The 16,186-nt window shown below is 45.5% G+C and overlaps 1 protein-coding gene across 1 annotated transcript; it reads right to left on the reverse strand.

The window, feature by feature from the left end:
• Positions 1 to 338: 338 nt before the first annotated feature.
• wnt6b (wingless-type MMTV integration site family, member 6b) lies at positions 339 to 11,420 on the reverse strand (the record flags this gene model as incomplete). Its single annotated transcript, XM_080839933.1, has 4 exons — positions 339 to 800; positions 2,093 to 2,400; positions 7,435 to 7,655; positions 11,341 to 11,420. 4 exons carry the CDS (start codon positions 11,418 to 11,420, stop codon positions 339 to 341), a joined length of 1,071 nt encoding a protein of 356 aa, XP_080696059.1.
• Between the last annotated feature and the right edge of the window lie 4,766 nt (positions 11,421 to 16,186).

The following is a 16,186-nucleotide window of genomic DNA, read 5'->3' on the forward strand; positions in this document are numbered from 1 at the left end:
ATCATGGAGGGGGGGGGGGGGGGTCTCAGGGATTTCTCAATCGGGTGAGTTTCCGCTGAAACTAGATAGGGAGCCTCACGCTATGCTGAGTCAGACCTCCGCCTGGGCCAGGCCTGAGGAGGGACCAACTACAGCATGTGTTGGGGTGTTGGGTGACACTCCGTTTTTTGTTGTTGTATTTATTTATTTATTTTTTAAATCCAGCATTCACACGACTATATATCAGAGAGGCTGGGGTTCACGAGAGCTACTGAGGGCTTAGATCCAGACTCCATTGCTGGGGCTTTTTGGGGGGTTCTGGGGTGTAGGCGGGTGGTAGGTTAGTGGTTTGGAGGGTGCTAGTGGCACAGGCTGAGCTCCTTGCGCACCAGACACTTCTTGCACTGCACCACGCAGCACCAGTGGAAGCGGCAGAGGCAGTTCTCCTCGAAGACCACCGTCTCCTCGCGGTAGCCGCGCTCGCAGCAGAGCAGGTCGCAGCCGCTCATGTCCATGGCCGTGCTGTTGCACATGCGGCCGCGCGTGCCCAGCGAGCCCGTCTTGCGGTTGGGCAGGCAGAAGTCGGGCGACTCGGCGGAGTAGATGAGGTCCTGCTTGTCCGGCGGCTTGATGTTCTGGCCCACCGGGATGAGCGTCTTGCCGTCGTTGCCGCCCATCACCTTGGAGGCGCCGTTGAAGCGCTCTAGCAGCCGGTCGCCCACCTCGCGAAAGTGGGGCATCTTCTTCCAGCAAGTCCGCAGCGTGCAGGAGCCGGACAGCCCGTGACACTTGCACTCGGTCCGCATGTAGTTCCTCACCGCCTGTGTTTTGCAGAGAAACAGAGAAGAGAGAGAAGAGAGATAGATTGGGGAGATAATAGCAGACGCTATTCCGAAGGAATTTCACCATCCCCCCTTCCACCCCTTCGCTTTCCCTCCCTCCCACCCTCTCACCCCATCCACACCCCTTGCCTCTGGGCATCCTTCAGCTCACCGACCATGGAGTCGAATAAGAGCTTGTGCCTTTATAAATTGGTCTTAATTATGCTCTGCTCTCTTTGACAGAGACATTTTGAAGTTACAATGGGGGGGGTAAAAAGGTGGAAATAATCCAAACCCAAATGCTCCGTGACTCACCCCCCTGCCCCCGTGTGCCACACCCCTCCCACCCACCTCTTCACCTGAGTGTGACCCCTCCTGACAAGCAGGCTTTAAGCCACAGAGACAGTGACCTGGCCTGCGATGAAGAAATACTGACACTGCAGAGCACACTGGATGGAGTCCTTGGCAATTTAAGCCCAGGACGTATAATTAACACCAAAACTTGAAAGACCAGACATCCTCCACAGATAAGCTCTTAAAAATGTAAAAGGCCAAACAATGCTAGGAACATGCCTGTGAGGGCTGCAAAGAGAGTGTGAGGTGCGCAATTGTTTTCTTATTTCAGTGTCATGATTCTTGTTAAGGTATTGGTTTACCATGTAAAACACATAGCTACCAGCAGTGCAGGATAATACAATAGAGGCTTGAATGTTTAACATGCTGAACAATTCCTTTTGTGTCACAAATTACTTGAGGTAATTCCCCCCCCCCCCCTTTTCTCGTTCGCAATAACACTTTACACAATAAAACTTTTGTATCTTATTTCATTACGTTTTTTTTTTATATAATCATACAATTACATAAAGCAAACGTCAAAATAAGGATGATACTCTCCAAGCAATGTCGTGCGGAAGAGAATGTTTTCCAAATATCCAGTCAATGCCAAAATGAATCCAAGAGATTTCTGGCCATCCCTTACCTGTGCTCTTGAAGTGCCCTATCAGTTCACTTAGGCGTGACTATCCGAGGAGATCTGTGCAGGTAATGCAACACACAAGGCTGTACATGTAACACCTATGCTTCAATGCAAAAAACATTCTCCCCACAGATTTGTGTTCCAAAACAACCTGGAGCTATAACTCAACCTAAAAAGCTGGCACACACACAGACGCAAGTCTCCCCATCAGCCTTGGAAAACGACGGTGCCTGACTGATTTTGAGGTATCCTTTTTCTTTTTTTAAGAGGGAAAAGAAGACAAAACAGAAAAGCACTTGAAAGCTTTTCACCGTACCAGACGTCCTGCCTCATTGTTGTGAAGGTCGATGAGGGTCCTGATGTCGCTCTTGCCTTTCTTCCTCTTGGCGTCCATGAACTGCTTAGACTTCTCATAGCCGAACTCCACGTCGTCACCGCAGCCGCCCCACTCCCACTTGACCCCCTCGGTGGTGCCGCCAGGGACGGCAGCGGGGCGTGGGGGTGCCCGGCTCCGGGTCGCCTCGCAGCCACACTGCAGCAGATCGCCCATGCTGCAGGCCTGCGTCACAGTGTGTGTCACGCCCGCCGCCGTGATGGCGTACACAAACGCAGTCTCCCGGATGTCTGGTGGGAAACACACACGCACACCGAACAAACACACACACACACACGCACACCGAACAAACACACACACACACACACACGCACACACGCACACACACACACACACACACAGAAACACAGCGGGAAAATCAGACAGGGCCTCTCCACAATTCACTTAGGACAATGACTGTGGTTGACATTGGGCGCTGATACGCGTGGCATGTCTGATAGTCCACAGCTGCCGGGCTATTTCAGTAACAGACCTCACCAGCCCCAGCCAGAGAGCCCAGATCCACATAACAGCAAAAACAAACTTAACGGGTTTTATGTGGAATAACAATGTAACCCCCAGAACCCATCTCTCAAAAGCTCTCCCTCACAAAGCTCTCATTCTCTGGCACTTTATGTGAACCTCCAAGTGACATTTCACACTTGGAGAGCGCTGTGAGCAAACCAGAGACAGAGAGAGAGAGAGAGCAAGAGAGAGAGAGAGAGAGAGAGCAAGAGAGAGGGAGGGAGGGACAGAGAGAGACACAGAGAGAGAGGGACAAAGAAGAAGGGAGAGAGATGGCAGTTAGCAGCCCATTGTGATGCAGTTGAAATGAATGACTTTTATTTTGCTGGAGTTGGAAGACATGAGCGTGCAGTCACTGCCGAGGCCGCTGCCAATTCCATATCGCATGATTCAGTGAATGGGATTCATTAGGACTAGTGAAACGGAATCGGTGCCGTGCGAGAGGCTGCAGACCAGCACTTACTCTGATATTAATCCCAGCTGTCCGTCTGCACACCCACTGATGTCTCCATGCAAGGCAGCATATGTGTGTGTGTGTGTGTGTGTGTGTGTGTGCATATGTGTGTGTTTGTGTGTGTGTGTGTGTGTGTGTGTGTGTGTGTGCATGCATGCATATGTGTGTGTGTGTGTGTCTGTGTGTTTGATTGTAAGCAGCCTCTGACAGCCCCTAGTTTGAACACCTGAACACACCTGTGGTCCTCTGGTGTGCATTAAGCCCACTGAGTGGGGCCTGTGGGAGACCTGCCCCGGACCCACAGATCACAGCCTTGTCACATGCCTTTCGTTTGCCTGCAGTTGTTTTTTCTGGAACACACACTTGTTTTGAAAAGAAAAGAACAAAAAAAAAAACACTGTGAAAAAAAAAAAAAAAAACATTGTGGAAACGTCTCCCCCACCCAGTCCAAAGTGACTAGGAGTCGAGTCGACCCTTTAACGGTCTTAACGCGACGCTAGTGCGTTTGGTCATCCGCACAGCGCTCCTCCCTGGCATCTCTGGCTCCGCTAAGACTCCTCACCGGCGCAGATAAAAACGTGTGCGTGGAGAATACAAGGCACCCTTCACGTCACGCTAAAACAGACGAGGTGATCGCTCTGGAACAGCGCGCTGGGCCTAACTGAACACAGTCACTGGGAGCGGCACTGATCAAACGATTTGAGCATCTCGCTATTTTTGAAGAAGAAGAGAGGCCTGCCTTAACAGCCCATAATGTGTCTGCTCTCTGTCCAGGGTAATTCGGACCACATGCATGAGGAATGTATCGATAGCTCTGATCACGTTCAGGGCCCAGCCCGTGAACTCACTCACATTCTTTTAGGGGGCAGGCGGCAACTGACAGATGAATCCAGCCGACATGAAGAGGTTCTTTGTAAGAAGGCACAATGAACAGAGAAGAGTACAAAAGCAAACACTTTTTTTTTTAATCACGTCTGAATTCTTTATTGTATCTCTGGGCTTGAATTGCGGACCCAATAAGCTTAATGTCTGCATTGAGACACTGAGAAGTTGTGAGGGAGGTATATGAAAATGCTCATCCACTCACCTTCCTTTTTTATACTTTCCTCCGAGACACAAATTCCAAACAAATTTCTGCCTCTGCCTGTGTCTGGGCCTGCCTGAGATAGGACCTGATGCCAGAAGGGGCTTCTGGAAGAATTAGCAAAATATTTTTTAATACTTCAATCTTTGAATCAATGATGCATGGGTGTGCAGGTTCAAAAGGATGAGCGGAGAGAGGGAGAGAGAGAGAGAAAGAGAGAGGGGGAGATAGAGAGAAAGAGAGAGAGAGAGAGAGAGAGAGAGAAAGAGAGCGAGAGATGGGGCCTCTCTACTTGCAGAGAGCGGATGGCACCTGACGGCTGTGGATAATTTTGATTGATTTATTTTGCCTCCATGCGCTGCCGTCGGAGCGGGGGCTTCACCTCTTCTCCCGGCGCTGATGCAAGGATCCTGTTGCATACCTGACAGCCACATTCATTAACTCGACATGCGCAGGGGGTGGCGCGAGTAATCCCCCAAATATGTATCCTTTACACAGTTACTCCGGTAAACACACATTCCAGTGGGTGTCTCGTCGAGCTCCAGCATTCGGAGGGTGACGTGTTAATTGTTTCGTTACAGTCAGTCCACTGATCCCGTTAAAATTCTCCTGTCCATCACGGGGGAGGGCTGTGCGCCACGACCTATTCATCAGACGGAGACGCGTATAAAAACCCTCTTCACTCCCTAAAGACGAATGAAGGGGTGGGGGGGGACAGAGAATAAAAACGTCTTTCTTTTTTATGTTCTGTGGATTTGCATGGCCCATACGTGCAGGTGTGAGTCAGGATTGCGGAGAAGAAACAAGATAGATGATCAGCTTAAGTCCTGAAACAACTGTCTTTCCCCAGGGGAGAGCTGTGTATTTATTCTACAGCAGCATTGTGTTACCTGATACAACCCAGCCCCTGCCCCGGCAACCCCTGTCCCTCTCCCACTTCAAAAATAGAGAAGCCCCCTATCCGCACCACTGTATGTTACAAATACAAAACACATCTGCTACACAAATGGCCTATCTGTGGTGAGACGAATCAGGGAGATTTACAACTGAGCGACGACGGGATCTCCAAAAAATCTCAAAATGCAGACATTTTAGATTAACTACAGGCGTTTTCAATTGAAGGAATTCAGTTAAAGAACTCTCCGCAGAACTATAACTCAGATACTTGTGTTCCTCACGTTGTCGTTTGGCCATTGTATTTCTTAAACCCTGAGAATAGCCCATCACATTCAATAATCTGTGTATTCATGGAATTGTTAACTGACGGGAATGTCACATGATATACAATTTACATACAAAGGCTAGGACGAGCGCAAAGTTGTTCTCCCAAGAGCAAAATGCAAGTCAGAGATGAAAAAAAAGGAATGAAAAATAAATCCCAAACCTCAAAACCCCCAGACAATTCAACGCCTCCAAACACTAACCGACAGAGAAACAGACAGAAGCAACAACTGCTCTGAAGAAAGAACTAATGCTCGGCATTCCTGAGGTGACAATACAAAATTGCAGAGGCTGCGTTATTATGATTATTTTTTCTAATTAGGGCCGCACATTATCTGCGAGCATTTTCTAATTACTCCACCACAAGCCCCGAGACAGCATGCTTAAGCAGCCGCGGAGGCTTCCAGCAAATTTTGGCATTAGGGGGCCCCTCCCTTGGGCCAGGACAACAGCTTTGGTTTATATATTTGAATAGAGGAAGAAAATAGCCCCCAGTTATTTTTGCAGTGTGAGAAATATTCAAGCCACTCTTCGCAGCACGGCTCCCACACCAGGAAGTAAACCTGTCTTTGCAAGCGATCTCTAGGCTGACACGTGGTCATTACAGGTACATCTTGGTAATTGTAGTAAATACTTCAAAACAGTGGAGCACTTAGCCCCCTCCTAAAGACACAGAGGAATTTATGATTAATTTCCATTGTGAGGAAGGAGACATCTCTGTTGTTTCTTTTTGCTTTTTGGGAGGCGGGGGGGGGGGGGTTGCAGGACAGGGGGTTTGGCCAGAGGAGACAGTGCGAGTCATGTTGCAATCCGTGTGGAAACACGTCTCTGCTACAAGCGTGGCAGTCGGCGCGGCCACATCTGAATTAGCGCGACGGATTTGTTAGTCAGGCTAGTGTGGCAGCATAGTGGATGGGCTGGATCCCTGACCTGGTCAGACAGCTGCCTGCTCTGGGGGCATGCCATGCACACTGATCAAAGGAGTGGGAAAGAGAGAGATTGAGAGAGAGAGAGAGAGAGAGAGAGAGAGAGAGGGCGAAAGAAAACACTCTGCCCTCTGCTGGCAGCCACCAACAACACAACACAACAACAACACAAACATTAACAGGCAGCAGCGACGCAAAGCCGTCGGAACACGCGATCCCCTCTAATACTCATCCTTCCCTCCGACAAACCAAAATTCTGCTTATGTGCCCACAGAGTGTTTCGCCAGTGATGATTACAGGCTTGGGCAGGGACCATGTGGAGCTATGTGACTCCGCAAGTGTAGTACATCCCTCATCATAAGCACAATGCCGAGGTTCCTTTAGTCTGCAAGTCTTTAAACAATGTACTCGCATGCATTTCCAATTAAGGGTACTAATGGCTTATTGCAGCGATGCGTTCAATTATGGTGCTTTGCTGGCACTTATCAGTATATGATGAATACCTCGTCTGCCGTTAAATCATGGGTTATGAAACAAGCCAATAGACAAAGTTTACAAAACAGAGGATAAAACTGTGCCACTTAAAGACACTCGCGCGCACACACAAGACTCTCATTGTCAGGCTACAAAGAATGGGGCCTATGAATCAAAGCCGTCAACAGTGAGGAGATGGGGGTGGGGGGGTGGGGGGGTGTTAGTGAAATAACTGCAGTGATCCGCAGGCCCAGCATTACTTTTATTAGCCTCTTCAAAGGCCCCAAGAGATGCACGAGATCACTGATTATGCAAGGCAATTTTAGGTGATCATTTTGAGAGTGCAATCTGTGGGAGACGACGACAAGCAGTCAAGTGAAAATGTGTCTCTCAGACAACAGCTGGCCTTGTTCTGCAGCACACAGACCTAGGAACAGACTTGGGAGTTGAGGTGAGGGCACTGGACTTTGAGTCTCAGGGGTCAAGGGTTCAAGACTGCCGTGGTACCGGGAAAACCACTACCATGAGTGCAATTCACTCCACCAACAGTCAGTACGGTGGAGAGGGAGTTCTGTTTTATCCAAGCAGACAGGCAACTCACCTTGTTGCAGGATTTTGCCAAAATACTTGTTCTGGCTGGTGCAATTCCAGCGACGAAAACGAAACTGGTACTGGCATTCCCTTACGCCCAGCTTGGCGCCCTTGGCCACCTCGTTGACGATCTCTGGCTGGGTCTGGCACAGCTCCGCCTGTTTGCCGGCCAGCCGTTTGGTCTTCCTGCAGATGCTGTTGGGGTCCATGACCAGCGGACTCCCCACTGCCCTGTGGGGAAAAACACAGCAGGTTTACTGGCATGCTGCGTCCGCCCTCGAAGAAAAACACAGGGGCGAAAAGTTTAAGTTTCACACACGAGTGGAATTCATTGGACTTCCTGCACGTAGTAATACTTGCAGTCTGCCGTTCAAGGTTATGATTTATTTTTTAATAAATCACATTTTCATATGAATAAAACACAACAAAACATTAGCAATAAAGGACAACTCCTTTTGAACAGGCGGGGATAACATATAAGGAGAGAATGCCGCATGCTAATTGCTGGGTTCCTTCAAAAGCGTTGACAGACGAATGTTTACACTTGGGTAAATTGTTTATTTCAAGTCTTAATGGCAGTGTAGGCCTCAGGTCCAAGACTCAGAACTCTTGCCAGAGCTTCCCATGACAGTTGACTATGATGTAATGTGAGAATAGCGCTACACTCCAATTCTGTCTATTTAATAACGTTTGTTTCCGACTAAAGTTCGTCTGATGGGATTTGTGCATTCACTTTTTATCTTTATAAAGCTGTCTGTGGGAGCGGGGCTTTGTGAGAATACCTCATTGCTTTTCACTCACCCCTGTCAGGGCTCATCGTTCAGACTAATAGCATTCATCTGCTGCGTGAGTTTGTTTTAAGAAGTCACCCCAACACTCTTGCCAATCCCTACCACGGCGGTCTGATAAGAAATATGAGACACGAGATAGCTGTTTGAAAAAAAAAAAGTGATGCATCCCATCTTGATTAGTCAAATACTTCACTTAAACAAAGCCATTTATATACCGGTGCTCTCAAGTCACTAGACACCTCAAATAAGCACTCGTTCTATGTATCCCATACAGCGATATTTAATGGAGCCAAGCATTCCGGGAGTACAAGAAAGGGCCCTGAACAGGCAGAACACACAATAACAACCTGCCATAATATGGATGACTCTGTGCAACCTCCTCACAGTGAGAACAGACATCTTCTCCCTGGGGCCGCAGTCCTTACGACTTTTGGATAGAGCCTTCCTCCTGCCACTTATTGACAATATATTGACAATGTTTCCATGGAGACCCGGGAGAAGAGGAAGATATCTCGGGCAGGCATGACGGCACTCTTGCACATGTCTCAATCCAAGCCCCAGTGTGATTAGGACATGCAGATACAGTACTTAGCAGCCGCCCAGCACCTTTAGAAACCAATGATTATCTGGTGTGTCATGGTCTCCAAACCTGCACAAATCTCGGTGCCAAGATCCCGGCTTTGAAAACTGGCTCTTAAAAGCTGCTCACGAATTGTGGAACCATATTTTACAGCGGGAGGTGTAGACTCGTAAAAAAAAGCAGACTGTGTTGGACACCATTTCTGCCCCAAGTCCTGTTTCATTGTAAGAGAGAGGCTGAGAGGCAGACACAGCTTTCTGAGGAAAGGCTTGAATATCATTGAGGACGTCGGAGCACTGGCATGGATGTGTGTGTGCGGTCAGAGTATGGTTTTCAGCGATATGTAGATGAAGATATTTGTCTGTCTCAACCACCCAGAGCTCCAGCTATAATCAAAACCAGTCGTGACCCAGAAGGGACCCTGGGAGGATCAGAACTCGATGGATGTGCCTACCGCAAGCTGAGAGTCTAAGCACAAGCACAGAGACAGCGACCTTGTACTCCAGATAAGACATCCATCTATCTCTGTTCGCTTTGACTTCCTCCTTTGTATTTTATCGGTGCCAGTAGAGCTCGAGATAGGGCCTAATCACAACACAAACGAGGATGTACCATCAGTGTGCAATCAGGAACCAACTAAAACAGCAATATCACGCATGAAATCATAAAAATAATACAAGGCACAGACTAGAATAGAAGAGGGTCCGGAAATTATGATTAAGAAAAGCCTAATCCAAACAATCAATTCAAATGCTCTGTGATTCAGACGACTCGAGATGAGCCGTTTCTACGGCCCAAGGACCTCGGGTTACATTATGAATTGCCCGACTACAGATAAGTCCCTTTTCACTTTGAGAAAAGAGAGTGAATTTCATCCTCCTTAATCCCCAAAGTATGCTGGATATGAAGTCAGTCACGACAGGGCTGGAACATTGGAGAGTAGCTTGGGTTAAGTCCTGTGGTCTGTGGCTTGGGGCCATGGGACAATCTCTGCTCGAATTCGACACTAAATCAAGTGACTGGAACCTCGACGCTGCACGACACTGCTGCGTGGCTGCTGTCCGTCACGGGCGAGCCTGGGAATGAGCGTGGACAGGGGGGAGGCACTTGGGCTCGGAGTGACATCCAAGCGTCTGGGAAGCCAGAGGAGGCCACATGCTCTTCGGTGAAACACTGTAAGTGCACGGCCTTCGCCAAGCCCTGTCACTCGATCTTTATCTGATCCAATCTCTGCTGTCCTTGATTGGAACTCTCGTCCTCCTCCCCCACCCCCATCACCCCACACAGCAATCCAATTTTAATGCTGAAAAAGAAGAAGAAAAAAAAAAGAACATTCTGCTTTTCTGAAATCTGTGCGAACAGCACTGGGACTCGTATGAAGGTGGCATGGGGCAGGTGATGTGTTGACTGGACAGAGGGTGGTGGTGGTGAGGGCGGTTACATGCACGCTTGACTGGGTAGGCTCACAGCGGCAGTTGCACGTGCACGGCCACACAGAGGCACACCTGTTGGGTACAGACCTGGCATGTAGCCAGTGGTTGACCCCAGACACTCCGGAGGAGGAGGAGGGTCTTCCAGAATCTCACACAGCCCTTTGCCTCAGTTCTATATACAGGAGAGCCATCAAAGGTCCATCTCAGGATGTTTTCATCTCTTCCTCCTCAAAAGACTGCGTGAAATCGGGCAAAGGCCGTTAGCACGGACATCATGCCAGTGTTATCTGAGCTAAAGTCAAATGATGCCTGGTCCTTTGAAACTGCTTGTATCAGAAGCGTTTGGTTAGTTTTATGCTGGTGTAACTTAATGTGCAAATTAAAAAAGACAATGTAGGGATTTATTTGGTATGTTACCAAGCCGTCAGGTTTCGGTCCCATTTGACTTCATGCATGTCAGACCGCTGAATTTAAGATTGTTTTATGACGACATCCATCGCCTGAAGGTCCACCTAGAATTCCAACTCTGACCTCCTAATTTCTCTGCTTTTTCACAAACAATAACTCACTCCACTCACACTCTACTTCTTCACTGAATCCCTGCAACTTTATGTTTCATTCATAAAAAAGCTATTTGTGTCGCATTTGTGTGTGTTTACAAAATGAAGCCGTGAGACAACTAACTATATTTCAAGTCTGAGCACACTGTCAATGACAATACACACTCAAATGGCGTATTAGATTGTAAACGTGTAAACAGCACAAACGTCCTGTCATGACAATGCAACCACATTGATCCACTTCCCAGTGCTTACACTGTTCAAGGCGTTAAGTAAATTTAAGTGCAGGGTACGGCGTAAAATTTGATAAAAAGACAGGTACTATCTGACATTAATAATGCTACACGATGGCTGGATGGCATATCATTTTATCGTGACTAATATGCTAGCGTATTACTTATCGTTATAGCAATGCAAACGTGGGCTGACGACTAAACCACTAGCACCATACATTTTCATTTATTCCATATTAAACAAGGAGACTGGAATTCTGGTGAAATAGCCTACATAGCTGTTAGCACATGTCAAACGTGTTTTTGCAGGGTAACTTACCACCACAATCCGATTATGTTAACCGGACAAAGGAGAATAAAAAACAGAGCAAGCTGTGTTCGGGAAAGTGGAATCATCATGACGAAAGTGAAAATATTCCTTCTACTTCAAATTTAAACAGGAAAAAAAAATCTAATCCCATATGTGTGTCCAAACGTTTGCTTCCTGTAGAGTTGTTGAAGTGTGGAGGATTTTTCAGCACCCCCGCAAATTGCATGGAAAGTCCACTGAACTTCTTGGGTTCATCACTACGGTTCGGTTACCCAGCGAGGACAGTGGCAACATCCGTGCTGAAATTGTTAAACGTCTTCATTGCTCATTCTTTGCCAGACGAGTTTTTCGAAGCGGGGAATATTAAGAGGAACTCTCCTTGAAGTGACACAAGCGCGTCCTGACTAAACTCCCAAATTCCAATACCAAGGCGATTTCAATCTGCCAGAAGGATACGAGAGCCCGAGGGGATGGAATGCTGCCAGACCTCGGGCAACACTTGGGTAACAAAGAATATCTATATGAACTGAACAGATTCCGTGAGGATTGTTTTTGCTTCAACTTTTAAATATTTAAAAATGAAAGGTTATGACATGCATTGCCATGTGCTCCCTTGAGCAGTGGCATACTGCGTCTAGGAGGGGCGGCAAAAGTCTTCGGCAGATACAGGTGTCAAGAACAATTTGACTTGTGGCGCACACGTTCTCAAGCACTTTTCCAGCCTTCAACAGCTCTTATTTTCTCTCAGTACCAAATGCCCTCATCACCCACACGGCGCACACGGCGTGACGTTGCTAAGGGCAAAGTCAAATCTTTACTGTCACTCAGAAAGAAGGAAAGAAAGCAAGAGGAAGAATGCCTCGTCTTGAAGGATAGGACATATTGAAAAACAGAGAAAATGAAATACCTTATTTTCCGTTAAGATTTATAATGTATTGGTATTTTAAGTTGTTTATGGCAGCAAATTTAGAGTAAAATTGGTGAATATACTGTTCATTCTTACCTCAATTGCACATATCTGGACATAGTTTGCACACTAATCTGGAACAGAGCATCTGTTTGGCAGAATGGTTGTAACGCAGTATATTTAAAACTTTTCAGACCATGAATTGAATCTCAGAATGCACTGGCCATAAACATCTTTTAATAGAAGTTATCTGGATATTCTGCTTTTTGTCGCTGACCACATGAATGATACATTTTTAAAGATCATTTTGGATACTAACCTGTTGTAGACCAGTGGACCCCACAACACACAAACACATAACACACACACTCTCTCACACACCCACACACACCCACACACCCACACACACACACACACACACACACACACACAGAGACACAAATACACACACACACACACATACAAGCACACACGTACACATATCAAAGGGGTGGCCTGGGGCTTCATTACTGAAACCCAACACTGTCTTCTTTTGTTATGTCCTAATGATTTACTATTGAATTCCAATACAGTGATGCAATCTATCACCATGCAGGCATAAGTAAACGGGTAATATCACCGACATGAGGCTCATTTTTATTTTTCATTTCACCCCTTTGATAGCTTGGAGCAGGGAGGAGATCGGATGGGCCATTTGTCTGCTATCTCACAGTCAGGGCTCTTTGATTCTCTCCCTTTGTTTTCCCTCCAACTTCAAAGAGGAAAATATGGAACAGTTTTGACTAAGCCGCAGGTGTGTCGCGGTAGCAATACTTCAGTTTATCATTACATAAAAGGGTAGAGATAACCAGACTGGCCTAATGACATTGTTAATGGGCTGAAAACAGTAATCAAACAGCCCCGGTGACTTCTGTATTAAAGGGTATGGGAATCTGTCAATGTGTTTTGTTTCATTTTCTGCATAATTAAACAAGCCAGCATTCAGGAAAGCTCTCACCTGAACCGAGAGGAAAGCAACCGGTTGGGCAAATACTGTGCAACACGTCCAAACGCAGCTAAGCATTATGTTGTGTCATACATGTGATATAGAAAACATGAATTTCTTTGATCAAGAAATAGATTTTATTTATTAGGCGGGATTCCCCAATAAATTAAATATTTCATATATTTTCATACATGTATATGTGTGTGTGTGTGTAACATAATTGAAAACATGGGTTGGATTGGACAACACTGGCTTACTTGTGCCACTTTCTCTCTCTATCTCTAACTTCCCTCTCTCTCTCTTTCTCCATGTATGCGTGTTTTGTTTGGGAGGAGTGATTCTTCATACTTGGCTTAAACTTTATGGACAATAAAGATCCCATTTCAAAGTACAGCAGGGTGTTGAGCCTGGGGTCTTGGCTAAGCGTTCCTGGGAACAGCCCTCTGAAGACCCGCTGTATGTCTCCGGCCGACACACAGAGAGCTCCATAAGCCCTCGACCAAGCCCGTCAGGCTGTGCTCTGGACAGCATGACCATTTACCTACCCTCCTTCGTCTTTAACTCCCTCTCTGTTTCACACTTCTCTCATCCACTGTCAAACTCACCAGCTTTCAGGTGATTGAGGGTAGCAATCCCTATTCCCTGATTCCCGAAACTGGTCCATCTAATTCATTTGTTGCTTATATCTTTTAAACTGTTTAGCCGTTTACTGTCAAACAGGGAGTCGATTCATTTTCTGGTGGATTATCATCTGATATGATTAGAATTCCCATTGCACATAATATTTTATATGCTAAGCTTAAAAAATTACTTCTAAATCAAAACCACATGACGCTTATGTGCCATAACCGTTTTAAACAAGCCACAGTCATTTCTGGAATCCCCACTAGTTTTCAGAATTCCTTCACTACTGGCAGTAAAATTCCATTATAAAACATCAATATTACCACACGCCTTTGGATTTCTGTAAACAGAAACTTTGTTTAGGGAGAAATGCAGAGTCAACTCATATGATGCCACGACAACAGCAACTGAGAGGACATAAAGCTTGATGTATAGTGACTGTTGATTCGAGGAGAGAGAGAGAGAGGAAGTTGCGTTCTTGTATCTGTAGCCTCTCTGACTTCAGAAACATACTGTTGTAGAGCCACTGCTGTAGGAAGTCACAAATCAGACATTTCCTAACAATTTCACCTGTGACCTGTGCCAAAGGGTTCTTACTGCACACTCTCTTAACTTTTAACCTAATTCCTCCACGTAAGCTCACTGCTGTCTGACTGTAAAAGTGCTAAATAACTTTTTAACTGATCATGAGATCACCCCCTCTGCTGCAAATAGTCTACTCAGAAACAGGCTTGGCTATTGGAAATGTAATTAATTCCAGCAGTGGTCGCATCTTCCAAGTGCGTCATATTTAATACTCCATAATAACATCACTGCTGAACTTTTCTTTATTAGATTAAATTTGGCCCAATCGATGGTGTTACCCATTGTGTTCTGTGAAGGGGAGAGACACCCACTGTGTGTGTTTGTGTCCCCATGCATGCAGCTGCTTTTGTCGACACGCACTGTCCTATTGGCCAGCATCATATTTACACAAACCCTTGGAACTTCTCACGTACTTCATTTTAGAAGTGTGAGGCCAGCCATATTTGAGAATCAATATAGAAAAACAGCACTCATTAATCTTGTCTCATTGCATGTTCTATATCATTAAAAAAGGTTTGATGTGTGCCCTGCATTCAGTGGATGTTTATCGCTTTAGAATACGTGTGTGTATGTGTGTGTCTGTATATGTTTGTGTTAGAGTGTGATTATTTATTTACAAACAACATTATCTTGTAGGTCATGTAGACCTCTGTTATGTTTAGCATGAGGTTGGTTTCCATCAAACTCATTCACAGATTTTAACCACTTTATGAAAATCCGGTATATTTCTGCATATTTCCAACTGCTGTGTTATGCAAATGACTGGTCCCTCAACAAAATTAAGGGAGGAGCTGTGAACAGCTGTGGGTTCAAAACGTGTGTTTTTCAGGACAACTTTAACGGAATCACGTAATAAAATCTCAACAAACACTATTTAATGTCAATAAAACCGTTTCCATCAACCTAAATGGGATTAAACTTTAAGCGAATCGGAAAAATAATCCACCCCCCTCTAGAGAATCGAGTTCTTATTCGATTTATAAGATTTTTGCGAATTTCATGCATTTCCACTCAGGATCTCCTATTGGGTTACCTTAATGTCCAGAATACGCATTCAAAAGTTGTATGGAAACCCAGATATGGAAGAACATAACCCTTCAGTCACTGATCATACATTCTTAATTTGGGTTATGTGAGATAAAAAAATTCATGCTTAGAGTTTGCGACTAAGAAGCACAGGCGTGACAACAGGATAATGTTTTCTTACACTCCCGTGCACATAATATTACAGTCAGACAACTGTAAATTTAAATTAAATAATCACTTACACCCCACGACTTTTTAAACATCACATGAAAAAAGTAGGAGAATTACCAACAAAAGTCTATTGTTGGCAATAGTTAGTTTTCTTTAACAAAATATATCGGATTTAAAAAAAAAAAATCAAATTAGGACAAACACTCGAAGATGGCACACTGAGGACAGTTTTGTAAGTATATAGCACCCTCTAGTGTCAGTTCAATAAAATATTGTGTCTGTTTTCCAGGAAAGCCCTCACATGGTTGCAATCAAAAACATCTATTTAGTAATTCATTTCCGTACGTCATTGTTGTCATTGAATCAGTGTAAAGAAACGGCAATATGAAGATTTAGAACAGAAATAATTTACCACAATAAACAATACAGAGCAACACATTATTCGTTATTATTTAATATCTGTGAATTCTAATTAAATATTGTGTATTTTCAATTAATTTTACAAACACTTAAGCTAGTGTATATTAATAATCACAAAGTAGCCTTGACCAAGACTC

This window comes from Sprattus sprattus, assembly GCF_963457725.1.
Source record: "Sprattus sprattus genome assembly, chromosome: 5".
NCBI lineage: Eukaryota > Metazoa > Chordata > Actinopteri > Clupeiformes > Clupeidae > Sprattus > Sprattus sprattus.